Source organism: Delphinus delphis, chromosome 13 (assembly GCF_949987515.2).
Source record: "Delphinus delphis chromosome 13, mDelDel1.2, whole genome shotgun sequence".
In the NCBI taxonomy this organism is placed as follows: Eukaryota; Metazoa; Chordata; class Mammalia; order Artiodactyla; family Delphinidae; genus Delphinus; species Delphinus delphis.
Window position 1 is genome coordinate 13920324 of NC_082695.1, and position 26236 is coordinate 13946559.

General features: G+C 51.9%; 1 protein-coding gene across 2 annotated transcripts; it reads left to right on the forward strand.

Annotated features, from left to right (window-relative positions):
- The first annotated feature begins 460 nt into the window (after positions 1–460).
- TBX3 (T-box transcription factor 3) lies at positions 461–25664 on the forward strand. 2 transcript variants are annotated; one of them, XM_060028117.1, is made up of 9 exons: positions 461–772; positions 11835–12796; positions 14463–14730; positions 15642–15701; positions 15964–16110; positions 18087–18163; positions 19496–19653; positions 21101–21777; positions 23618–25664. In XM_060028117.1, exons 2-9 carry the CDS (start codon positions 12408–12410, stop codon positions 24077–24079), a joined length of 2238 nt encoding a protein of 745 aa, XP_059884100.1. In that variant the 5' UTR covers positions 461–772; positions 11835–12407; the 3' UTR covers positions 24080–25664. The 2 variants fall into 2 exon arrangements, with proteins under 2 accessions (XP_059884100.1, XP_059884101.1); XM_060028118.1 differs by lacking the exons at positions 461–772; positions 15642–15701 and having other exon boundaries at positions 11898–12796.
- The last annotated feature ends 572 nt before the right edge of the window (positions 25665–26236 follow it).

Below are 26236 nucleotides of genomic sequence, written 5' to 3' on the forward strand. Positions count from 1 at the left end.
TAGCCCACAGCTCCTCCTTTGGCTGTGCAAGGGCCAGCCTGAGGTCTTAAGTGCCTTCAGAGAGACACTCCCAAATGAGGACTCTGGCAATGTGCAGTGCCCCAAGTCCCCAAGGAGCCAGAGATCATCCCAGCCCTGAGATTCCCAATTCCAGATGCAATTCTGGTTGGTAAGGCCAGCCACTCAGATTAGACGGAGCATACCTGGGCCGGGGGACCACTAGATTGGCCTTTGCAAAAAGGGACATTGGACGGTGAGGTTCTGCAAACCGTGTACCCTTTCTGCATCTCCATTACCTATCTGGCTGTCCTCCTTTCCAGACCACTCCCCCCAAATGCGAGCGCGCGCGCGCGCGCGCACACACACACGCACGCACGCACGCACACACACACCCCTTTCCCAGTAAACAGGAGCTAGTGCAGGTGACACCTAAGAAACGAGGCACTAGTTTGCCCCGAGAACCATCTTTCCCCACATCCCCGTTCTTGTCCAGCCTCTCTTGGTCCAGCTCCCTGATCTGGCGGGGCTCTGGGTGACCCTCTCCCGCTCCAGACTCCAGGAACAGCTCCGGTCTCCTGGTGCATCGGGACTGCCACTGTGATCGCTCAAAACCGAGGTCCCAATCCCGCGCGTCGGCGGAGATTCGCTCAGGCCTTGCGGGGTACAGGAGGACAACTGTCCGCCAGCCTCGTCTCCCCCCAGCGCCATCCAGCGGGCGAGACGGCAAGGGCACCCTGGGCAGAGGTTCCTGGCGAGTCCCTCCCGAAACGAGGTACGGAGGTTTCCAAGCGGGAAGCGGTCCCTTCCTCCAGCCACCCCCCACCTCCAACTTAGGGCACATCTATCTCCTACCCTCCCCAAGTACTCCCCGCGTTGCTTAAGGCTGATTCGGGTTCACCCAGCGTTCAATCCCCTCCCACCCCCTTTTATTTATGCCCAACATATGCACTGGACAGGGAAGTTTTTAAAGGAAGGGGGAAAAGGAAAAGAAAGAAAAGTGGGGAAAACAGTGTTTGCTCCGCTGCTTAGAAACTTTCCTGTGGCAGCTCGGAGGTTTCATCCCAGGCTGGGTTGACGCTTTGCCTCTTTTTGTTGCGGACATGTTAAATCCTGCCTTCCTAATTCTACACCCATGACCTGATACTGGCTGGAGTCAGGCGCCTTGATTCCCTGCCCTTGCATGCAACCTGGGCTGGAAAGCCTCCTCCCCCGTGATCCCCGTAGGTGCCAACCCCCCGGTGTTGGGTCTCCAGAGTGGCAACTCATATGCGGACAGAGCGCTACACGCAGAGGGTGAAAAACACCCCTCTTGATACACCCGGAATGTTATCGCTAATTTTTTGGAAAAGTGCCTGTGTACACACATTTTACATATATTATTGAGCGGGCTATAGCTCAAGACTGAAAACAGCGAACAACGCTTGGGGTGGGGTGGGGGCGTATTCTCCAATTCCCTGCTAATTTGTAACAGACAGACTTTATTGCTCCGAGAGAAAAGGAGTAACTGCGGTGCGGCAAAACAAATTTCACTCTGTCTATATTGATCAAATGGGAGTCAGCCCCGTGAGGTGTGATTACAATGCACTTTTAAATCTGAGATTTAATTTCATATTTGGGGCTACTTGCAAGTCCATATATACACACTTGTACCCACATAGAACATCTTAGAAACACACATGCATATTCTATTATGTTTAAATAACGCAGTGAAGTATAGCCTTGAAGTTGGGCCCATAAACCGCTCAGCTAGCTCTCCAAACATTAGGAAGATCTAAACTGAAGCTCAAAAAGCATCTGGCTCTACTCTCTGAAAGCCCACCTCTTCTCCAGATTCAGCTGGGGGCAATGTTCTGATACCCCAACTAAAGGGAATTTATTTATTTTTTTTTCTTATCCCTCTCTCACCCAATCTCTACAACTCAAAAACTTTATACTGATTCAACTCCAATATCCCTGTTATATAGAAATCTGTCCCATTCCCTTAAAAGAAGAATTCATAACCCACACTCAAAAGGGCTTTCATGGACTCCAGCAATTCTCAGTTCTAGACGGAGGAATGAAATAGAGGAGCCTGTCCTGGTTATCCATGGTATTAATACAGGGACATAAAAGTGAGTGCAACATCATATATTTACTTGTCTAATAGAAAAATCCTAACTCTGCTGCACCGTCCTCCCCCCAACACCCCAAAAGAATTAGGGTCCAGCCGTGGATGGGTGGGTGGGGTAGAAGGGGGGATTGAAATGAAGCCGCTTGGAATGGGAAAAAAAAAAGCAAGGCATTATTTACACCTGCAAACTCTGGACGGTTGTATTCGGCCCCAATTGGCTTAATTGTAAATCTTTTCCGCATGGCCCCAACTCCTGGACGGAGCGTCTGGGTTTAATAATGCGCCCGGGTACCCCAGCAGCGCTGAGCTGCAAAGACAGAATCCCCCGCCCCACGCCCACTCAGCTCAGAGGTCATTATAGCAGACCCCTTCCCCCCCTCCCAACCCAAACCCTGCTTGAGGTACCAGAAGACCAGACTCAGACTTGTGGGGAACTCGTATTTTACCGTCTGAAGACAAGAGAAGTTATTTCAAAAGCAAATATACCCTCCAAGTCAGAAGTGGGAGGTGGCGCTCTCCCCCCTCCCGCACCCTCACCCCCATCTCCTGAGTGTTTGACTTGCACCGGGGCCGAGTGGGGAAAGAGAGGCGTCTACACTGGAAGCCAGAAATAGCCTCAGACTCCCCAGGCTGGCAGCGTAAGGCTGACCTGTTCGTAGAACTTGCTGCTAAGAAAACATGTAAAAACACACCCCCGCGGTGGGAGAGGAGATGGCTTCCTCCACCCCACCCTCTCTCTGCACGCAGAAAACCTCCCCGGGCTCAGCCTGGTTCCCTCGGAGAATGGCAATTGCAATTCCTTGCAATTATTTTTCCACCACTTTGAGAGACAGAGGGTGCTACATGACTCTTTTCTGTCGGGTACCCCCTCCCCAAGGTCTTTACTGTCCCCCCCACTCCCCCGCCCAGCCCCCGCCCCATTAGTCCTTTGCCACCGGAGTGGGGCGGGAGTTAGGAATCGAGGCTGCAGAAAGACACATCGGACGTCCGGGGGAGGTCAGGAGCTCCTAACTCAATCCCCCCCGTGATCCCAGTTTTAGGGAAAAGACGTGAGTTCCGCGGGCAGGGCCGACCGCGCTCCCACCCGGGATGCCCGCCTCGCCCCGCCCCGGCAGCCGCAGACGGAAGGCAGGTAACCCGCGCAGGGAGCCAGTGCCCGCGGTCGCGGGTTCCCGGGCCTGGAGGGACCTTGTCGCGACTGAGAGCCGGGGCAGGCCAGCCTGTCCGAGACCCCTTTGCTTCCCTGCGGGCCAGTGCGGACGTTGGGGCGGTGTGGGGGGGTTCCCCGATCCGAGCACCGGTCCCCTCCACCCCCGGGTGCGGGTGTAATCCGAGGCCGCGAGCGTCTTCTCTGGTTCCGCGCTGGGCCAGGCCTGGAGCCGCACTGAGGCACGTCCAGCTTCCGTACTGGGAACCGGGGGAGGGGGAGAGGGCAGCGGTAGGTGAAGCCGCCCCCCGCTCCCCCGCCCCGGGCGGAAACCTTCGCCAAAAGGACCTTAGGAGGAGTACAGGGCTGTCGCTGTCTCCCACTCCTTCCGGGGCCTGAAGTTTTCCTTTCCCAAGTGAAAGGAGGAAAGGGCATTAGGAGGGAACGCAGGGGGCAGGTTGGTTCCGAGATCTGTAAGGCCGCTCCTCTCTGTCCTCCCGCCCGCCCACCAGAAGGATTTTTAATATTTGGCTTGGAGATGAAATGAACTGAGGCCTGGGCGCCAGCTCTCAGGAGAGGCTCTCTCACAATTCCAAACAGTCCCTCTTTCTATGTCAGTGTGTGTCTCTGCCTCCCTCTCTCTTCTTCCTCTAAAACATAAATACAAATTTAAAAAGAAAGGAAACTTCTCGAGCCCTCCTGTATTCCAAGCCCAAGCTGGAGACTTTTTAAAAGGCTTCTGGGATCTCTAAGGCCAAAACTTTCACCCAAGCCTTCAGCTGGCTTGTACCAATCACTCCCTGGATATCCCACAAGACTCCAACAGGATTTATGTATTATTTGCAGACAAGGACGATTGGGTCGGGAGCAAGGCATCTCTGACTTAAAATGAAATCACATTGTTGAGGCCTCTCATTTCTTTCACTGACACAGAGGAAGAGGCTCCCCAGGTTGCCAGGTAATTAACACACAGAGGTGCAGCGACCCCTGTGCAGTTATCTGAGTGGCCGTGGTAGAGGCTCAGTGATCACAGAACGCAGAGCGAGTAAAGGAGCTGGTGCCTGATTCCAAATTGTGAGAGGTGTGTTTGGCCGGAGAGCTGGCAGCCGTTCGGTGACAGACAGGCTAGGCCTGGAGTCAGGATCCTGCATCTGCAACCCAGATCCTGGCCTTGGAAGCAGGTCTGTAAGCCCCCTACCTGCCAAGCCTGCCAGAGGAGCAGGTGAAACCACCTTCCAAACACCCCGTGTCTTAGAACCACAAAAGGGTATATTGTCTATAAGATTGTACAAGGGAGGAGGAATTTGATCAGTTTCCAATATGACAGTAAAGCCTGGAACACGAAATGCCCACACCCCTCCAATCCCCAAAACCCCTTGACCACACAGGCAAGACAAATTCCTCCCCAAAGCCATTGCTCCCCGAGAGACAGCTATATCTCTTGCGGGTTCAGTGGATATGAAAGAATCTCTGTCAGGGTTACCTCCTTTCCTATCTCTTCGCCCTACTGGATTTGGGAGACATGAAAACATTAACTTTGGGAACACAGGAAGATTGTCTGGCTGGCAAGGAGCAGTGGCGAGGCTACAAGAAAGAAATGAAAAGAAGAGAGGAAACACACACACACACACACACACACACACACAACTTCGGTGCTCACTGGTCCCTTTCATTTATCTCCTGTCTTCCCTCTCTGCTCTCACCCTTTTTAATTGAAACCCAGTAGGGGAAACAGTAATGGATATTGTGCTCAAATTGAGAAAACGTGTCTGTGGCTACCGGGGGACAGTTAGTTCAGCAGATTTGGAGGAGCTGATCTTTCTTTGCCCTGTCAACCTCCCTGACAGTAGCGGTCATCTGATTTGCCATGGCCTCTCACTTACAGATCACCCTGTTCCCTCCGCCCCGTCGGCTCTCACAGGGCAAGACCCCACTGCCCCGGTGCCCCGGCACCTAACAACAACACCAGAAATAATGCATAGAAGCAAAAGCAGGAAGTCACAGAATTAAGGGCTCCTGTACAGTTGACACCCTCAATCTGCAGTTGGGGACTGGAGAATATATTTCCCTTCACCCTTTTTAAAGTATTCTGTCCCAGAGATCTCCACCACACCCCCAGGCCACATTCTTGGGACACATCGCTGAAGGGCCATTTATACCCTTACCTGTCTCGACTGAAAATCTGGAACAGGACATTGAAGGAAGAAAGATTTTGGGTGGTGAACGGTGCCTGGTGCCTGAGGCCAAAGTCAGCTCTGCCTCTGTGTCTTGCAGATTCTGGGTCAGATAAGATGAGAGGAAAAATTCCCGGCCTCTTCCTAGTGAATTCATTTCTGCTGGACTAAGAAATGTCCATTGCATTATCTTGGGTTTTTTTTCTTTAAAGTAATTGGGTAAAACACACAAAGAGAGCATTGAAGATGTAGATTGGTTTGAAATTAGGAACCCACAATTAGTTCCTTTTCCCGACAGAGAGAGAGAGGGGTAAAAAACCTTCACAGATGTATAAGAGGCGTGCTCCCCAGACACACACACACTTCCTGCATCCTTGCCTCCCTGCTTCCCTTCCAACTTCTCTAAATCACTAGCCGTTTACAAATTTGCCATTTTGCAGAGTGATCGGCTTTGATGAAAGGTGGGTGCTAATAAGAATAATGCAGAGGGTGAAATCTTTTCATTTTGCCTCTGCCAAAAACATATTTACATTAAAGGGAGGTATGATAAGCATGGATTAAGTGTATAACGAATGATGCTCTAGAAACAGCATAAACCAACTGGCGCCAAAGTGAGCCTCTGTACTAAAAATACTGCTTACCCAAGCTAGACAACTTTGACAATCTTCTCTCTCTCTCTCTCTCTCTCTCTCTCTCTCTCTCTCTCTCTCTCTCTCTCACACACACACACACACACACACACACACACTTCAGACTCTTGTACTGAATCGCCCTAATCAATAATTTAGAGGGCTGTCAGAGGACAGGGAAATGTGCCTTACAGGAAAGCCCTGTGCTGCTGGGGCGAGACAGAGGCTAGAAGCTGGGGTTTAGAACCCAACATGCTGCCCTTCACCCTGGGCTCCTGCCTTGGAAAGGAGGGAGAGAGAGAAAGAGAGAGAGAGGATGGGAGATCAGAGCATTGGAACAGGGGTGAGAGCCAGCTCTGGGGAAAAGGGTGACTTTGGGGATACCAAAAGCAGAAAGTGATACTTCCAACCTACACAAATGGGCCCAGTGCCCTTCTATCTCTTAGGACACATTATCTTCCCAGCCAGGGGTGTGAGGGGAAGTTGTTTACTTGAATCCCGGGAAGAGGTATCACCAGCCTGTCATGGTTCCTGGAGAAGAGGAGGGAGGGAGAGAGGGAGGAAATACAGAGGCAACCCAGAAATCCAGAAAGGTAGGAGAGAATTCAGAGAGGACCAAGAAAGCCAGAGAAAATAGAAAGGGAGAAGAAGAAAGAATAGAAAAGAGTAAATCAAAAACAGAAAGAATAAGAGAAGTAAAGGCTGGGAGGTAGCGACTGAGGAGACATATAGAAGCCAAGAACAGGATAGATGCCAGGCAGGGAAGAGAAAGTAAAAGAAAACACAGGAAAGACCACAGATCTGCAGTCACAGAATCTTGAAAGACAGAGAGACAGGAGAGCCAAAAGAAAAAAAAAGGAAGGGAAACAGAAATGGGTGCCCTGTCTGATGTAACCAAGAGGATTGTGCCTACCCCCGGAGGGAAGAAAGATGGGGAAACTGACCAAAGAGATTGATTCTGAAGCCTCCAGACCTGAGAAGAACTAGGCTCTTAAAGCAAGTTGGGGGCGGGGGGCGGGCAGGGCGCGCCGAGGGAAGATGCGAAACTCCAGGAGGAAGGTCAAGCCTCCCAGGTCTGTGAAGTCCTCCTTTGGCTTCAGAGCTGCGTGTGGGAGAGTCAGGGTTTGGGGTAGCAGAGGAGTGCTAATGTGGGGAGGAGGGGGCTAGCGGCGATTTGCGAGAGGAAACAAGAGCAGTAACCTAGGCACTCCCAAGGGAGCTGCCTCCCTGAGGTCCGCGATAAGAAAATCAGGTCCCGGCTTAGGGGAATTGAGCGCAAAGGAGGATGGGAGTCCTGTAGCGGGCACCTAGTCAGTTTCAACGCTTGTCAATATTAAAAAAAAAAAAAAAAAAGCCTGGTATCCCCTGAGCGAGGGGCACTGGGCAAAAACAAGGAACCGTCTCTACCCAGAAAGCCCCTCCCCAGAAAAAGTTTACGTCTTGACCGACTCCCGTAGTAAACTTCTTAATTAAGCCTGAGACCTCCGGAGAAACCCCTGGATGTCCTTATGTCAACAGAGTTCCCCGTTTAGGCACACCTCGGACCGAAGAAAAGCTCCGCGGCAAACGGTGGGTGAAAGTTTAAGAGGGAATAAGCGTGTAATAGTCCCTCGCCAGACCTCACACATGCTGAAGAGAATATTTACAGCAAACTTGCCAAAGTAAACGACCCCGCCTACCCACCATCCTTTCCCCTTCCACCGCCCCCCCCTCCTTTTGTAAACTTCAGATAAACACCATTCGGTCACAAAAGGGTCGATTTGCCCCCTTATAGTTTGAGGCAGGCTGTGTCATAGGGAAAAGTGGGATCAGCAGAGGCTTCCCAGGGAATTCTTCGGCAAGACTAAGCATTCTCTGCCGCATCCTTGGCCTGGTCTGAGGATAGGTGACATGGTTGCGCGCGCGCGCGCGTGCACATACGCCATTTATTCTGAGGCTCCTCCTGCCCTTCCACTTTAAAATCCGCACTCATACTACTTCACTTTAAACTCTGCAGACGTCACAGATTTGGAGAGGTGTGTGTTGGTTTTTTTTGTTAATTAAAAAAAATTCAGGCCTACAATTATGTGAATACTCTTTGCAAAAGATGGAGGAATGCTGGGGGGACACCAGAAGTTCCGCGCGTCCTCTCGGATTCAAAATTTGGCCCCCTTCTCCCGCTCTTTTAAAGCACCGTTTCTCAGGCTCTGCCCAGGGGCAGGCTCCTTCAGTGTTTCCCGTCTGCCTTTTTTTGAACGTGAGGCGGGGAGAAGATCGAGGGGGTCTGCGTGGAGAAAAAAAAAAAAAAGACCGTGTAGAGCCCGCGGCTAGAGCCTAAAAGCCCGGGCCCAGGACGCGCTGGCCTGCGAGTTCTCCCGGCCGCCAGGCCTGGCACAAGTCTTCGGAACGCGCTAGCCAATGTTTAACCCGAATGCGGTGGCCACCAGGCCGCTTTTGTTTGTTCGCAAATTAATCACCCAGCGCACGGCCGGCGCCAGAGTGGGTTTATCACCCACCGGGAGGGGGGCGCGGCGGCCCCGCAGAGACAAAGAGGAGTTCGCACCTTCCCGCTTTTGATCCCAAGTTACTGCGGCCTCCCTGCAAAATACGAGCCTCCTGGGGCCGAGTCTGGGAGGTCAGTCATAATTGGCGGAAGTTTGCAGACCATTAGCAAGATGTCGACATTTTCGATTCAGAACCCCGCAAACTTTCCTCTCCCCCCTCCTCCCTTGCGCGCTGGAGTGGGAGTGGGGGTCAGGAGTGGCAACTGGGGTGACCTCAGGGTTAAGTTAGAGCTACGGGCAAAAATAGGCACGTGAGGGAGAGGGCCGTATGAGAGGCTGAAATCAAGGCTAGGTCCACCTCCGCCGTTGAGGCCAAAGGCAAGTCGAGAATTTACAAGTGGAATCAGCAAGCTCCCCTCCCACGTCCAAACCTAAGGGAGGCCAGAATGCGGAGGACCGAGTAAAATGTCTCTCTCCTGGGCATCTGGACGCTTGGGGCACCGAGCTAGGGGGTGGGTCAGTCATCTCGTGGCTGCAGAATTACTTTCCTTCTAGTCGGAGCGTCGGGGCAGAGATTGGCCGGCGAGTGCAGGCAAAACCAGACCGGGGGTTTGGGGCCGCTCCTGAAAGCGCAGCGGTGAGGCCCCGGGCTCTGGCGGCCAGCAGTGTGGGGGAGGGGCGGGTTTCAGCCTCCAGAGATTCTTGAAACCCAGTGGTGACCTCCGCGGTCGGTGTAAGAAGGGGGAAGGCCTGGCTTCTCGCACCCTTCGGGATCGGGCCGCCAGGGACGCGGGAGGGGGGCGTTGTGAGCCGACACCCTGGCCCCCGCCGCCTCTTGCTCCACCACTGCAGAGAGAGGCCGAGAGGACGCCAGAGAAAGACCGAAAGGGAAAGAAAGGGGCGAGGTGGCGAGCCAGACGGAGTTCGCAGAACCACTCTATTCTCTCTGGTGACTTCAGGGAATTCTTAGCGCTGGCGCCAAGCGCTCTTAACCATGTGCGTCAAAAATGCGAGGCTGGAAAATCTTGTCGCCTCAAAAGTTCCGCCCCTATCTCGGCGCGGTTGGCCCACAACGGAACTGCATTTTCACCCCCCACTTGCTCTCGCTTCGGAGTCTGGGAGCTGGGGGCTTAGGGGGTACACGAGGCAAAATGTAAGAGAGGACGGTACTGGCTGTCGACACACACACACACATATCCCAAGCCTGGGGTTTCTTAACCCCCTAGGCCGCGCAATCAACCGTTCCTTCGTTCCACTGGAGGAAGCTCCCAACTCACGAAGGGTAAAAGAATATTGTCCCCAAGATTTCCCTCCATCCAAGCAGGGACGGCCCAACTCATTGGCCCCCAGAAATGGGAAATGTGGATCTGGGGAATCCTCTGACCCGGACAGGGACCTGCGGTAACAGTTACCAATTCGGCGACAGGTCTGATAGCTAAGATCCGGTTACCTCCCTCCCCTTCACCCTTGCTGAGGCCCCCCACCCTACCTGAATTGGAGCCGGTCACCTCGCCTCTGGGATGGGGGCGTTTCACGATTTGTTTTACAAATTCACCCCCCGACTTCTGGCGAGATAAGTCCCCGGGTGGAGAAAGAACTGAGGCACCGAGAGATAAGTGCGATGCCTGGAGAAGATACAGGGCTGGCGCACCTCCCCCTACCAGCTCCTCACCGAGCCGGCCGCCGAAGGGAGGGAGGCGGCTGGATGGGGACAGGCCCAGAACCTAGTCCCTCGCTGCGCTCACTTTGTTCAGAACTCCCCTCTCCCCTCTGCACTCACACACACATTCAGGTGGAAAACCGGGAGCCCGATTCCAAATGGAAGACGAGATCTAAAAGGGCTGGTAAATGTATTTCAGAAAAGCCCGAGTCCGCCTCCCGGAGTCAGTTGAGCGCAGACCCGGGCAGCCGCGCAGGCTAAGTGTTTGCGTGTACGTCGTTTTCGCGGGTGGCTGGGTCCCAGTGGGCCGGCGCGTATTCGCGTACAGATGTGCTAGGAGTGTTTGTGTCTCCGCGCATAGTTTCGGGTGGGGCACGGTGGAGCGCGAGCCCCCACCAGCGCGGGCTGAGATCTGCCCGCATCCGTGTGCTCGGGAGCCCTTGAGCCCTGCTGCAGGGAGACCGGCACCGAGAGACACCCGAGCTCGGGAGCCCTTTAGTGGCGGCCGGGAGGAGCTTGGCTCCACGTGGGGCTGGAGGGTGTGCAAGCCTGGAGACTCGGCGGCGCTCGCCTCTCCGCGGCGGTCGGCTTTTGTTGCGCCCGGCGGTCGGCTTTTGTTGCGCCCGGCGGCCGGAGGACAGCTCGCGGGAGCCTGGGCCGTCCGCTCGGCTCGCCCGGGGCCGGGCTAAGAGGGTGAGCGGGAGAGAGAAACGGCCGCGGCGGCCAGAGGCGAGCCGAGCGCGCGAGAGGCGAGCGCCCCTGCCCGGCGCCGGGCGCGCTCTCCGCCTTCCTGGCCCGGCTCGCTCGCTCCCGCCTCCCTCCCCCGTGCTCCTTGCCCGGCCTCCTCCCTCTATCCCGGGCTGGATGACTGGGGCATTTCAGACGTGGGCTGAGCCAGAGCGAGCGAGCTCTGAGGCTGCAGCGATCTCTCGATAAGCCACCTAGAGGCGACTCGGTGCGCGCGCTCCCCAGTGGCTCCCCGCCCTCCCTCTGATCATGTTGACATATTCACAGGACAGGCAGTAGTACCGATGCGGCGCTGCGACGTTACAGTTTCCGACACCTTCTTTTTATAACTCGGCTCTATCCCCCAGCACTCGACCTGTGAAAACCACGCCTATGCAGCAACACAATTGGTCCGAAAGCGTCAAAGAGCCAATCAAGAGGCCTCCGGCTCTCCGCAGCCCACAGCAGAGCCCGACCTTCTAGACCGCCGAGCAGACGCCCGGGGAATTCTAGAGGCGGAGGAGGGTGGCGAGGAGCTCTCTCTGGCTTTCTCTCGCTCCCTCCCTCTCCTCGCGCTCCCTCTCCCACTCTGTCTCTCTCTCCTCTCTCTCTCTCTCTCTCTCCCTCTCTCTCTCTCTCCCTTCTTTTCATTCCCCTCCTCCCCCCTAAATCCTCCCTGCCCTGCGCGTCTGGACGCAGATTTAGGAAGCGAATTCGCTCACGTTTTAGGACAAGGAAGAGAGGCGCGGGAGAAGAGCACACCAAGATTCGGATTGAAACCCAGACACCAGGCTCGGAGCGGAGGAAGGAGGAGGAGGGCGAACGGAAGCCCGTTTGCAGTTCAAGTTTTGATAGCGCTGGCAGAAGAGGGCTTCAATCAGAGTTGTTGTTTTTTTTTTTTAAAGGAGGGAGACTTTTTCCGCTCTCTCGCTCGCAGTTCAAGCCGGTCTAGCGCAACTGCAGACGCCTCCTGCGAGCCAGAGGGAGAGGCAGAGAGATAGGGGGGCGGGGGAAGAAGAAGGAGAAGAAAAGGTAAAAAGTCTCCTAGGAGAACCGTTCGCATTTACAACAAAGAACTGGGGGCTGGAGGGGGACTGCCGGGACCGAGGGCTGGCGTGTCTATTTCGAGCCAAGCAGCAGGGCTCCGGCACGAGTCCAGACCCTGCTCGTTCCTCTCGCCTCGTCAACCGACTTCCAGGAGCGGCTTTTTGAAAACGCAAGACACAAGGACAGTCATCCGAGCGACTATGTCTCCTGATTTCTCGCCTTGCCCTCTTTAAAAGCGGCATTCCCCTCCCGAAAAGACACTTCCCCCTCCCCTCACTTTGAGGTGCTTTAGTTGTGATCCCCCCCTTTTTTGTTCTTTCGTTTTTTTTCCCCCCCTCCAAACTATGCGCTGCTGTTAAAAAACAAAAACAAAACAGAACAGCAGCTGCGGACTCGTCCCCGGCTGGAGCCCAGCGCCCCGCCTGGAGTGGATGAGCCTCTCCATGAGAGATCCGGTCATCCCTGGGACAAGCATGGCCTACCATCCGTTCCTACCTCACCGGGCGCCGGACTTCGCCATGAGCGCGGTGCTGGGTCACCAGCCGCCCTTCTTCCCCGCGCTGACTCTGCCGCCCAACGGCGCGGCGGCGCTCTCGCTGCCCGGCGCCCTGGCCAAGCCGATCATGGATCAATTGGTGGGGGCGGCCGAGACCGGCATCCCTTTCTCGTCCCTGGGGCCGCAGACACATCTGAGGCCTCTGAAGACCATGGAGCCGGAAGAAGAAGTGGAGGATGACCCCAAGGTGCACCTCGAGGCCAAAGAACTTTGGGATCAGTTCCACAAGCGGGGCACGGAGATGGTCATTACCAAGTCGGGAAGGTAAGCAAGCGGCGGGCCCCCTCCCCCCAACTACTGAAGGTTTCTTTCCTCCTTTTCTCTCTCGCCTCCCAGAACGGTCGGTTTGCCAGTTATTCCGGCTTAGAGGCAAACACAGTTCCCCCGGAACTGTGTACCAGGACTGTGTACAGAGACCTCCCCGGGCCCTGCCCCTGTGGTAGGAGATTTCAGCTTACCTGGGCGTCTGCAGCCGGCCGTTTTTCCTACCTGGGTCTGCATCCCGGGTTCCGTACAGGATAGGTAGAATTTTTTCAGTGCTGCCCAGACATCTCTGCAGGAAGAAAGAAAAGCACCCCACTGCAGGCAGTTGAGTGTTTCAAACCTTTCTGGAACATCCTTGTGTCTTTGTAGATGTTGTATTTTTGTCTGGTTCATTTTGCTGTCGGAGAGAAACACTTACAGCCCTTTTTGTTTGTGTGGTAGCAGGAGGCCTGGAAGGAGCTGCCCTGCCTTTTCTGCCCTCCAGCCTAGCCTCTGGGTCTGCAGGGGGCCTGAGCCTGCCCCTGCCAGCGTCAGAGAGAAACCGAAGGGCATTTGGGGTTTGTCCATACTGCTTCGTGTGTCTGTAATCGAGGGAGAGTTCAATAGGCAATTTTGACTAATTAAGATTATGTTTGCAGACCCAAGGAGCCAGTAGGAAGCCCCATACTGCTGTTTCATGTGTGAATATTATCAACCACATTTTACATAACGTTTAGAGGTCCTTGCCTGACCAATACGTGCCTGTCACTTAAAATCACTGATTTTTTTTCAAATGGCATCGAAGTCTACCAAGGCATAAAGTTGAAGGAATAAAAAGAAAATCCCTCTCTTCAGGTCTTTAGTTTTCTGTGTCTTTCCAAGCTAAATGAGGCCAAAGTTTGCCATAAAATCCTCCCAGAAGACACACAGGCAGTTTCACGGCGACCCGCTCTCTGCTCCCTTTTAAGTCAAAAGTACAGAATGCCAACGCCTCTGGAAAGTAAAAAGCAATTTGGTGGTGGAGTCTTGCCGTTTTGGACTGGCCCCGAGCAGTGGGGAGAATGTGGTTAGCGGCGCGATAGTCAGGCTGGTGATCAGGCCTGGGCGTCCACCCCAATCTACAGAATTCGTTTTGAGAACTCACCAAAGTACAGTTTCATTTCGCCAGCAGCGGGACTGCTGTTCCACAGCAGGGAGGGGTGCAACTTGACATTTCTTTTCTTGATACGTTTAACATTTTCTCATCAATGGGTGGTGGAAAATTCTACCTCGACTGACTGAACTTGACTAAAATCCTACCCAAACTGTTTACAAATAGACACCCAGAAAAAAAGGCAGAGGAAAAGGCAGAGGCAGGAATTTCCCTCTCAGGAGGGCAATCTATGAAGTCATACAAGAGACCACAAAAAGTACAAAGAAATTATTAGATGATGTGGAGAAATCCAGTGCCACAATTCATTCGTTTTGAATCTTGGGACATTTAAAATAGAGCCATTTGAGCATATTTAATCCTTCTGTTGTGGAAGGAAACAACTTTGCATCCAGTCGCCCTACTCTGAATGGCACAAGCTCATCAAATGTAATTGAAAGTTTTAAATTTGATTTAAATATTTTAGGTAGAAGCTCAAACCCGGGAAACTGAGTGATATTTTTTTCTTTTTTTCCTCTCTCTTCTCTCCCCTCGTAGGCGAATGTTTCCTCCATTTAAAGTAAGGTGTTCAGGGCTGGATAAAAAAGCCAAATATATTTTGTTGATGGACATTATCGCTGCAGATGACTGTCGGTATAAATTTCACAATTCTCGGTGGATGGTGGCGGGAAAGGCTGACCCTGAAATGCCAAAGAGAATGTACATTCACCCGGACAGCCCTGCCACCGGGGAACAGTGGATGTCCAAAGTTGTCACTTTCCACAAACTGAAACTCACCAACAACATTTCGGACAAACACGGATTTGTAAGTTTCACTGCTTCCCTTGGACAAAATTTTCTCTTTCTTCTCTCTAGCAAAGGCAGTGCTTCCACCTTCCATGTAAAATCAAAGAGTTTCTCCCTCGCTCTCAGTTGCCAAGCATAGCAAACTTGCTCGATCCGCAAACAGAGATGGAGAGAGAATTCCAGGGTGTTTCTCTTCAGATAATGGAAGGCCTGGCATTCTGAAAGAAGTGAGGCTCACGTTCTGTGGCAAGTCCAGGTCTCGGTAACTGTTTGACCTGACAGGGAAGTTAAAAAGCAATCGTGAAGACGTAAAATCAGTGTCAAAGGTAGACGTTCGTAAGGGATTTGTTTTACGATATCAAACTTCTGTTTTGAAACCAGCCATATTGTTGCTTAGGGGAGTTTTAAGGTTCGAAGTCTTGACTCTGTTGGTGAGAGGGTGTGAATACAGATTTTGAAAGATGTTCTTCCCTTGGACTAAAAAAGAACTGGGCTTAGGTGAAAGTCAGGTTTACTGGAAATGAGACTTAGATTTCCCAGTACAAAAATTGCATGTGTGTTGGGAGTATATGTATGGATTCAGGGAGGGAGTTCCTAGAAACTTTCAGGAGACTTAGATTGCTTGTAAAAGTCAAGCAAAGGACCTTTTGCCCCCTGCCCCTACGCCTCCCCAACATTTCAATAAAATAAACAGAGTGATAAGTGAGGAATAAGCAGAAAGATTAGGCCCAGGAAGACGTGAATGGCGCGGAAATATCTTCAGGGGGCAGGAATTGCATTTGAAGCCCTTGATTTGATTAAGACATAAATATTCCTCTCTAGAGTTCAGCCTTTCAGGGCTTTAAGTGGATTGGGCTCATCAATTAGTGGGCACTTAAAAGACTGAATCATTTTGTAAATTAAAATGCATGTTTTTCTCTATCTTTTAAGACTTTGGCCTTCCCAAGTGATCAAGCAACGTGGCAGGGGAATTATAGTTTTGGTACTCAGGTAGGCTAGGGTTCAAGGTACGAATCAACCTTAGATGGTGAGGGTGGGGGAGGACCCTTTGGAAATTGAGGAGCAATTTGGATTCTCCAGAAGATTACGTGGGGAGCTGAATGTTCCCACAGAGGTACTCCAAGGAGGTGGGCTCGGTACAAGCGTGGTGCCCTTCGGTGGGGTAGACGTCGGCCTGACAGGGGTCCTAGGGTCCTGTTCTTCCCACTAAGTCCTCTTGTGATGTGTGTCTCTCCTCTTCCGGCCCCTGCAGACTATACTGAACTCCATGCATAAATACCAGCCTCGCTTCCACATTGTGAGGGCCAATGACATCTTAAAACTTCCTTATAGTACTTTTCGGACGTACTTGTTCCCGGAAACCGAATTCATCGCTGTGACCGCATACCAGAATGATAAGGTAACCGAAGTCGCTTTTCTTTTTAATCGTGATATTAACACCCACTTCCCCTCCCCCCTGTAAGCTGCTCTGGGGAGAGGATAAGAAAGTTACAAGAGCATTGGGATGGGACTCTGATTTTTCTTTTGTGATTTGACCTTCACTGGAGTTTTGCGGGGAAGGGGCACTGGCACACTGCAGAGGCAGAAGGAAAAAAAAAAAAAAAAAACTTGACCAGCTAGGAATCCAATGCTGAGTGGAAAAAAATGCCACACTAACTTTGTCAGTGAGAAGCTCCTGTAACCACCCGTCCTTACCGTTGCCTGCCCCACCCGACCCAGGGCTTTCTTCTGTTGGTTTCAAGGTTCATCCTCTTCCCCTTCGGGAAGAAGGGTCGAGAAATCAGGTTCGAAAGGAACCAGCTAAAATTGAAGGCAAAAGCCATTCGGGATCTTGGGAGGAGAGTCCCAGCAGAGACCAGATTTTCTCCCCTAGCCAGAAATCCCGAGTAGCTGGTCTGGTTTTTATTACCTTTTACGCTGCTGTGTTTTTTATGGTGTGTGTGTGTGTGTGTGTTTGTGTTTGGAAAAACCTACTCTGATCACAGGGTCATGCTAATTGAGTTCTCTGAGGCTTTTGAGATGAGATGACCAAAGTCACCACTTCATTTGAAGGGTTTTTTTCTCCCTGGGCCTGAGGCCGGGGATTACGAGTACCCCCAAATGGAACAGCAGGCAGCACCTGGTATGTAACGCTATGGTGGCCCGAAGGTCATGGGCGTGTGCACAGAGAGACACAGAGAAAAGTGAGTCTTGCTGCGGGTTCACCAGGCGCCAGCTTGGCTGTTAGCAGGCAGTTAAGGGGGGCGGGGGGTAGGGGGGTGGGGGGCACCTGAGGACCTCTGCCCTTCAACTTCTGAACCCTGGACCTCAGTGCCAGGCCAGCTCACTAGACGACGCCGCCCTACATTTTGAATTCACTCTCACTATGGGTGGGTCCTCTGTGGCCCGCTGATGGGGGTGTTCCAGGTCTGCTTCCTTGGTCTGGAGACTAGGACATCAGGACCTCCTCTCCCTGCAAGAAGTGCAAGCAGGATTTATTCCAAGAACAAGAATCCGTCCAAGGGGCCCTTTTCCCACCTCTAGCGAACTCTGTATACATCATCCCCATCCCCGACCCCACCGCAGGGAAGGGATTTGAAAGATTCCATACTATTTTTCCTCAGCGTGTAAAAATGCACGCACCCTCTAGACCCAGAATGCTGTGAATCTAAGTTGTTAACGGAATAATAAAAGATAGCATTTTTGATCAAAGCGGCCATGGGCCTTCTCCACCTAATGGCGGTGGCAGGGCATATAAATGAAAACAAATGTTTCCAGTGGTCATTCGGTCCTTCTAAATCTATAATTGTCAATATCGTAATTCCTGAAACACGCTCCCCCGACACCCAGCAAAAAAAATCAAGTCCACTCCAGCACAAGGGTAGTGAAACCCCATAAATGATTTTATTAGATTTACAGAAAAGGTTGGAGGATGTGCTGTGTGTATGTTTGTGCGTGTGTTTGGGGGCAGGAAATCTACCATAACATATTTTATGATCATTGCACTGTATAAAAAATCTAAAGGAAAGCATAATTTTTAGATCTACAGGTTGCCCCTTGACAGCCTTTCCATTTCTAAGCCCAGGCTGTTGGCTGCCCAGGCAGGATCATTTCAGCCTGGAATCCCTGGTTTCCAGGGATTTCAGCCTGGAATCCCTGGCCTCCAATGGGAGATGCCAGCCATGACACAGTTTGCTTTGGTTTTCCTCCTGGCCCCCTCCAAACTTCTTCTGTGTTCCCCTCTCTCTTTCTCTTCAACCTGGCCTATCCAAATGACTTCTCCTCCGGTGGTTGGAAGTCAGATTTCTAGTAGTTTAATGAGTTGGGGGAAACACTCCCAGAACATTCTAGAAAATGAAGCCAGTGTCTCTTTCTTGCTTGTGTCTCCTTCTCTAGATAACTCAGTTAAAAATAGACAACAACCCTTTTGCAAAAGGTTTCCGGGACACTGGAAATGGCAGGAGAGAAAAAAGGTGAGCTGAGACGGTTGTTTCTCAGATAATTTAGAAGATCGCTTGTCTAGGTCCGGACACTCAACTGTTAGAAGTGGAATGCAGACACTTACCTTGAGAAGGGTGGGGGAAGGGCGGGGGAAGGGTGGAAAACAGTCTGATGCCCCTCGACCAAGAGCTTACCGATGTCGGTACACCACTTTCTCTGCCTCTTCCATGTTACCTTAAAGGAAGTTACCTAGGCCACCCCATAGAAAGATGTCTCTGCAAGAAAAGTATCAGGAATACAGATTATATGCAGATGCCTATTAATTTCTAATTAGTTTAAGTTCATCCTGGGCAGGTCCCAGGAAAGGACTGAGCCATTCACAAAATGCCTTGGAATTTTTGCAGTCTTGTCTGGCAAATACCCTCAGACAGAACTGAAGCCCCTGGAGACATCTATGGCCCCCTCCTTCTGTGGGGACATGTATCATTCTGTATTAAGCAGACAGCTGGCTGGTATATAAAAGAAGCTCTCCCCTCCCCCACCCGCGTTCAAAGAATTTCGAAAATCCAGAAAATCAGCCCCAATTTTTAACCTATCCCCTGGGGGAGGGACTGGGCATTAAGAAATAATTTCTCACATCAAAATAGATTTTTTTAAGTTCAATTAATGTGTTGGTGAACCGATTACAGTAAAGTGCACCATGAAATAACCACTTCTTCCCAATCTTAGCAACCCGTGCGGAGTTGGTCCGCCCTTTGTGTTCACTGCTTTGAGTCCTCTGTTCCCCTCAGTCTGTGAGGCAGGCTGCTCAGCTGTCTCTGGCTGGCTCCAATCTCCCGTCTTGCTCTTTACTTTTTTTTTTTTCATATCATGGTTTATTTCATAAGATGACATCATAATTCATGTCTAATTCACAAGAACAAAGACTCAAACCCCTCCTGCCTTCCCGTTGAACTCTGAGGGTAGGGAAATCCAGGTACAAATGCATGATCATGAGATGGCCCAACCTGATATCTAGTGGCTCAGGGTCACCAGGTACGGTCCTGCCCCTCATGAAGACATTATCTTGCCATCACCTGGACCTGCAGCTCCCAAAGGAGCAATCGGTAACTCCTGGGGAGGTGTGAGAACTGGAACCAGTGAGGCCCAAAGTTGCTCTTTACTTTTAAACAAGATTTCACTGCCCCAGCCAATACCCCTTCCCTAATGAATCCCTCTGGTCTTGAATAAATACACCCAAAGCCTTCTTTCCCCCTCCCGTCCCCCTGGGCGGTGTGTGCGCCTCTTTGGAGAGGGTGAGGCCGCCCGAGGGGAAAATCCTGTTCTGATGTGTAACGCTGGGTGTGTGTGGGCTTCTGCCACAGAAAGCAGCTCACCCTGCAGTCCATGAGGGTGTTCGACGACAGACACAAAAAGGAGAACGGCACCTCCGACGAGTCCTCCAGTGAGCAGGCTTCCTTCAGCTGCTTCGCTCAGTCCTCCTCTCCGGCCGTCTCCACCGTAGGGACATCCAACCTCAAAGGTAAGTCTGGCCACCTCTGATTTCTCAGATTTCTCCAGCTCTTGGAAGCCTGAAGAGTTGGGGGCTGGGGGCGCCCACCAGGGAACCTGACCCCTCCGAAGCTTCAGATCCTTCTAGAAGTTTGTAAACAGGAGCCAGATCTCACAAAGGGTGATCAGGTGTGTCCCCCTTCCCTAAGTTCCTCTGAGAGCTCAGACCCCTTTCGCCCAGACACTGAGTTGGCAGGGAGGAAGGAGTGGTCCCAGCTCCTGTATTCCCTCTGGGTGGGCGCCTGGAGCATCCCTCTCTCTCTCTTTCTTTTTCCCACACTCCCCCACCCCACCCCTCCAACCAAGCAGCAGCTGACTTTTTTTCACTCTATCTTCAAACTCTAGGTTAAAATGTGTTAGGCTGGGGGTGGGAGGAGTCAGGGGATTTTCTGCCACCTGGAACAGGGAAGGTGACCAAGAGAAATCCAGCGGTAGGGCCACCATGGACCTGTGAGAGAAGATGAAGCACTGAGAATCTGGGTTGGGGAGGGCAGGGGTGGGAGAGGAGGAGCTGTTCAAATCCCCAGTTGGTTTCCTGTGTTTAAAGAGCAAGAACTATTTATTTGGAAAGACACACATGCTCTCAATAGGAAGAGACCTGTTTTTTAAGTGAAATAAAATGAGAGTTCTTTATGTCTTCAATCCATTCAAGCTTTAAACACAAAACGGGATCCCTTTTTCTTTCTTTTTTTTTTTTCTGGTAGGACACCCACAGAGGGTGTGGTGAGAGCAAAAGAGAATCCGTGATTGTCTTCAGGCAGTGAGTGGGCCGCTTATCACCCATCTCTGTCTGCAGAGACAGGAGAAACAGAGAAGGCTCAGTGGAGTGTGTGTGTGTGTGTGTGCACGCGTGTTGGGGGAGGAGTGTTCAATTCTGCCACTACCAATTCAAATGTCAGGGTTCTCTCCAAACAAATCCTTCTGAGAGAAATCCACAAATTTGTGGAAGGGGCTGCTCTCAATCACTCAGGGAACAAAGAGAGGGTAACTGGAAGGTGTTCCCGCAGTGAGTTTTATTGTAAGTCAGTTTTAATTTTTAAAAACTGAATGTGCAATCGAATGGGGGAAAAGGCCAGTAAAGGCTTTGTCTGACCTGGTAGGAGCTCAGTCCTCACTTGTGTAAAATAGTAAAATTCACTACCCATTTGGGGAAGGATCCATGGACGGAGGGGTGCCGCTCTGTCTACATACTGGAAATTCGTTACTAGCTTGTTGCATCCTTCCACTAAAATTTGCGGTATCATCACTCCCACTTTGCAGATGAGAAAACTGAGGCGCAGAGAGGTTAAGGGGCTTCCTGGGGTTACACAGCTGCGAAGTGGCTGAGCTGGGATTCAAAGTGGGGACCTGGAATTCTGCTGGCCCGGGTTTCAGAGCTAACGCCCTTCTGCTTGGCTTTTGTTTCCCTCCTATGGCAGATCTGTGTCCCAGCGAGGGTGAGAGCGATGCCGAGGCCGAGAGCAAAGAGGAGCACGGCCCGGAGGCCTGCGACGCGGCCAAAATCTCCACCACCACGTCGGAGGATCCGTGCCGGGACAAGGGCAGCCCGGCGATCAAGGCGCACCTCTTCGTAGCCGAGCCCGGCGGCCGGCCCCGGGACAGCGGGCGGCTGGACAAGGCGTCGCCCGACTCGCGCCACAGCCCGGCCACCATCTCGTCCAGCACCCGCGGCCTGGGAGCCGAGGAGCGCCGGAGCCCGGGCCGCGAGGGCGCAGCCCCTTCCAAGGCCGAGGAGGCGCGCGCGCTGCCGGGCAAGGAGGCCTTCGCGCCGCTCACCGTGCAGACGGACGCGGCCGCCGCGCACCTGGGCCAGGGCCCCCTGCCCGGCCTCGGCTTCGCCCCCGGCCTGGCCGGCCAGCAGTTCTTCAACGGGCACCCGCTCTTCCTGCACCCCGGCCAGTTCGCCATGGGGGGTGCCTTCTCCAGCATGGCCGCCGGCATGGGGCCCCTGCTGGCCACCGTGTCCGGGGCCTCCACTGGCGTCTCGGGCCTGGATTCTACGGCCATGGCCTCGGCTGCCGCGGCGCAGGGACTGTCGGGGGCGTCCGCGGCCACCCTGCCCTTCCACCTCCAGCAGCACGTCCTGGCCTCTCAGGTATTTATCAACCGCCTCTCCGGCCCCTCGTTGACTCTCGTTTGCCTGTCCTTAGATTCCAGACACTCACCCAGTCCCCCTGCCTAGAAGCTTTCAATAATAATAATTATTATTATCATCATCATTATTATTACTAGGTGTAAGACTTATTGATTCATCATAACCTCACACTCCCCACCAAAACTTAAAAAAATTTTTTTCTAAGTTAAGGGCTATTTCTAGCAGAGTAACTAGATGGTAATAACAGATAATAACTCTACACAGCGCTTACTTTGTGCCGGGTGCTCTTCTAAGTACTCGATCTATTCTGACTTAAGTGATCCTATGATCACCTCCACCTTCTAGATGAAAGGACAGAGATCAGAGATGTTGAGTAACTTATCCGAGGACACACAGCTGGTAGGTGGTGGACCTGAGACTATACCCCAGGCAGTCAGTCAGATTCCAGGGCCTTTTCCAGAGACTATGATTTTAGCTTCAGAGTTGAAATGTCTCTTAAATGTTTCACAGCCAACCCTCCCCCAAGACTTAGAGGAGGGAGAGACCATGACCTGGTAAGGGAAGTGACTCCCTGGGGAAGAGTTGATTCTTGAACCTCCAATATGAAGCTATTTTCCTGCTCCCCCACCCCTTGCAGGCCAGCCTGTTCCCCAAAGGGTTAATGGCTTGTGCACACGTGGGAAATGTCAGAGAAGGACAGGCTGGGGCTGTGGCAGGCTTAGCGGCCTGTGTATGGCTCAGACAGCTGTGTTGGGGCTCCAGCAGCTGGGGAGAAGTCTCAGGCTGCTGAAAGTGCTCTGAACCCCGGTGAAAAGGTTCTATGGGGTTTTCTGCATGCCCTTGCCTTTTGTTTTGTCTGAGCGCATTCATCTCCCTTCCCTGAGCCAAGAGGCAGGCCTGGCCTCCCCCTCTGGAAGGAGGAGGGGACTGAGAAAAGGGCTGGCTTCTGCCCTTCCTCCATCCCTCCCATCTCCTGTGCTAGCCCTTTCTGGAGACCCTCCTGTCATTGGTGGGCAGGTGATAGGCGGGCGAGGGCCTGCCTGGGCAGACAGGTACTAATAGTATCCAAGGCAGTGGGTCAGAGAGAACTAACCCGGGCCAGGGTCCCCGGATTTTTATTCTGCTTCTGCCACTTGCTAGCTGAGTGAATTCCTGCACCCGGGGCCTACCTTAACTCGGTCTCTCCACCTGTAACACCAGCGTATCTGGGGCTATGTGATTTCTTGGTTCATAGCAAACACCCTTTACTCTTTCCCCCTCCATCCTGCCCACCCCCGTTTTCCTTTTGCTTAAGGATCTTCCCTAGATTTTTTTTTTTTAAAACTTCTAGACTGGGGTAGGAGGACGGAGGGGTGGAGCGACAAGAATGAAAAAAAATTCATGTCCAATATTTTATGCCCTCTGGTTTTCACCCAGCTACTTTTGTGGGGTAGACTGTCTGTAGCCCCATTTAACAGGTGGAACAACTGACTCTGATGGGAGAATTTCCAACCGTCCTATTGGCCAGGCACCCTGTGTGAAGTGTATTGCAGGCAGCAGCTCATTTCATACCCACAAAGTCCCCCAGAAGTATGCGAATTACTAAACTTTTCCCTGGTTTTGCCATATAAGAAAGCTGAGGCACAGGGAGGGAATACTTTGGCCTAGGTTGACACAGCTCAGATTTAGACCTAGACACATAAGTTTGAGTGTCCTGCTCTCTACCCCCCAGGGAGAGAGGTGAAGGACTCACCCAAGGTGGGGACGGGTGGGGGAGGGGTGGGGGATGAGGTTGGCTCCTCCCCACTGCGCAGAGCCTGGGCCCTGACTCTTCTGCCCCTGCCTTCTCTTCCTCGCCCAGGGCCTGGCCATGTCGCCTTTCGGAAGCCTGTTCCCTTATCCCTACACGTACATGGCCGCGGCGGCGGCCGCCTCCTCGGCAGCGGCCTCCAGTTCCGTGCACCGCCACCCGTTCCTGAACCTGAACACCGTGCGCCCGCGGCTGCGCTACAGCCCTTACTCCATCCCCGTGCCGGTGCCGGACAGCAGCAGCCTGCTCACCACCGCCCTGCCGTCCATGGCCGCAGCCCCGGGGCCCCTCGATGGCAAGGCCGCCGCCCTGGCCGCCAGCCCGGCCTCGGTGGCCGTGGACTCAGGCTCGGAACTCAACAGCCGCTCCTCCACGCTCTCCTCCGGCTCCGTGTCCTTGTCGCCCAAACTCTGCCCGGAGAAGGAGGCGGCCACCAGCGAACTGCAGAACATACAGCGACTGGTCAGCGGCTTGGAAGCCAAGCCCGACAGGTCCCGCAGCGCGTCCCCGTAAACCCCTCCCCAGAAAAGTCTCTTCATTCCAGTCCAGTCCAGTCCAGTCTGCAGTGCACTTTGTTGGATGTCAAATAAACCACGGGCGTGCAGTGAGGTCAGCCCTTCTTTGTGAAGCCCTGTCTGGGAAGGGGTGCCGGACTCCCTGGAGAGAATGCGCTAGAAACAAGCCCTTTCTTCTTGGCGTGGTTTATACATCCGGGATCTGGCTCAGAAACGTCGGTTGCACTGAGCTCTTGGGGGTGGGAGTCAATGCCTTGGCGGCCGGAGCACCTCCTTCGAGGCTGGTCTGGAAGCTGTGGGAAGATCGAGGTAGCCAGGCCCCAGGAGGGGAGGGGTTGAAAAGCTCCCCCAGTGCAGATTTATATATATATATTTTTTTCCTTCACCGTGTCAAGTGGAAACAAATAAAATTGAAAAAAAAAAGTACCGGGGACAAATGGATACATTAATATGATTCTGTTTGTGAAGATTAAAAACTTTCTAGTGACCTGCGTATCAGTTCTAAATAAATTACTGGGTAGCATTGTTTGGGGAGGGAAGTCCCTGCCATCCTTGTTTAGTCTCTATTAAGGAAATCTGTGTCTTTTTAATATTCTTGTGATGTTTTAAGAGCTATAGGTCTCTTTTTGCATGTTCCACAGTAATGTATTTGTGGGTTTTATTTTTGAATGCTTGCTTTTAGAGAGAAAAGGACATTACCCCTTACCCTTTTCCTCGATTCTCGACAACCCCAAGGGGGATGATTTAAAGGGAAGGGGGTGGGGAAAACACCAAAAATGAATTTATTTTATCTAAGCTCTGTAGCAGGATTCATGTCGTCCCTCTGACAGTTCTTTCTCTTTCCTGTATATGCAATAACAAGGTTTTAAAAAATAATAAAGAAGAAACGAGACTATTAGACAAAGTATTTATGTAATTATTTGATAACTCTTGTAAATAGGTGGAATATGAATGCTCGAAAAATTAAACTTTAATTTATTGACATTGTACATAGCTCTCTGTAAATAGGATTGCAGCTGTCAGGTTTTGTGGTTTTGTTTTCCTATAGTCAGTTTTATTTCAAGGTCACAGGATCGCTTTTAAAAGTAGAAAACACACTTTCTGCACCGACACCGACACACTTTTCAAAAGAGTCGTCTGCAAAGAAAAAAAAATTTTTTTAATGTCCAAAAGTGGGGAAAAGTGCTATTGCCTGTTTTACCAAAACTTGGGGCGGTGGGGCTGCTTCCCAGCCCCACCTGAAATCCCTAAGAGTGGTTCTGAGGTTGCTTGCGGGTGGGGTGGGGAGTGTGGAGGCTGTGGTTTGACTTCATGATTTTTTTTTGTATTTGCTAGTCTGATTTCTTCAAAACAAAGTGGAATTGACTACTTACTGTCTTCAGTGTTGATGGTGTTTTGAATTGGTGCCTATAGAGATATATATTCACAGTTCAAAAGTCAGGTGCTGAGAGCTGGTTTAAAGACAAATATTCATGAAGGTATATTTTGTGTTATAATTGTTGATGAGTTCTTTGGTTTTCTGTATTTTTGCCCCCTCTCTTTAAAATATCATTGAAATTTCAATAAATTTTTATTGAAATGTCTTTGGGCCTCGTGTTAAGTGCTTTCTTTAGGGAACTTTACTGAAAGTGGAGAGTGGGCCTCTTTCTCTCCTGGCTTCCTTTAGCCCCTTCTCTTTGCCTTTAAATAATTAAGACCGCCCCCACTGAACCAAAATGAGATGTCACTCAAGTTACAAAACTAAAAACAAAAGTCCCTTACTCGGCGGTGGCGGCGGCGGCGGCGGCGGCGGCGGCGAAGGGAGCGGTTTCAATCTGAAATTACTTTTCCTTTAAATTAGGAAGCAAAACGAGAGACGGAAGGGGGGCTGATTAGAATTGGATAGAATAGCAATTTCAGATACTTAAGTTTTAATGGAAAAAGAATGCTCGCTCCCTAAGTCAGTGTTGCCCGCACGAATCCGAACGTTTTCGTTTTAGGCTCGCTCTCCCTTTGCACGTCGATATGGGAAATTGAAGTCAATTTCTCCCTGCCCCAGTGTGCAAAAAACAACAAAACAAAAACGAACAAACAAACAAAAACTAGCAGAATCTCCTCGTGGCCAGCCCCGGCTTGGCAAGGCAGCAGCCCTCCAAGCTGCAGGAGAAGGGGACGA

What these genes read in the sequence shown, in the direction of transcription:
- TBX3 (XM_060028117.1), top strand. Translation starts at nt 12,408, where the DNA reads ATGAGCCTCTCCATGAGAGATCCGGTCATCCCTGGGACAAGCATGGCC. An exon ending in TTTCGGACAAACACGGATTT is followed by an intron (nt 14,731 to 15,641) that starts GTAAGTTTCACT and finishes CTATCTTTTAAG; the next exon opens with ACTTTGGCCTTCCCAAGTGA. An exon ending in AGCACGTCCTGGCCTCTCAG is followed by an intron (nt 21,778 to 23,617) that starts GTATTTATCAAC and finishes TTCCTCGCCCAG; the next exon opens with GGCCTGGCCATGTCGCCTTT.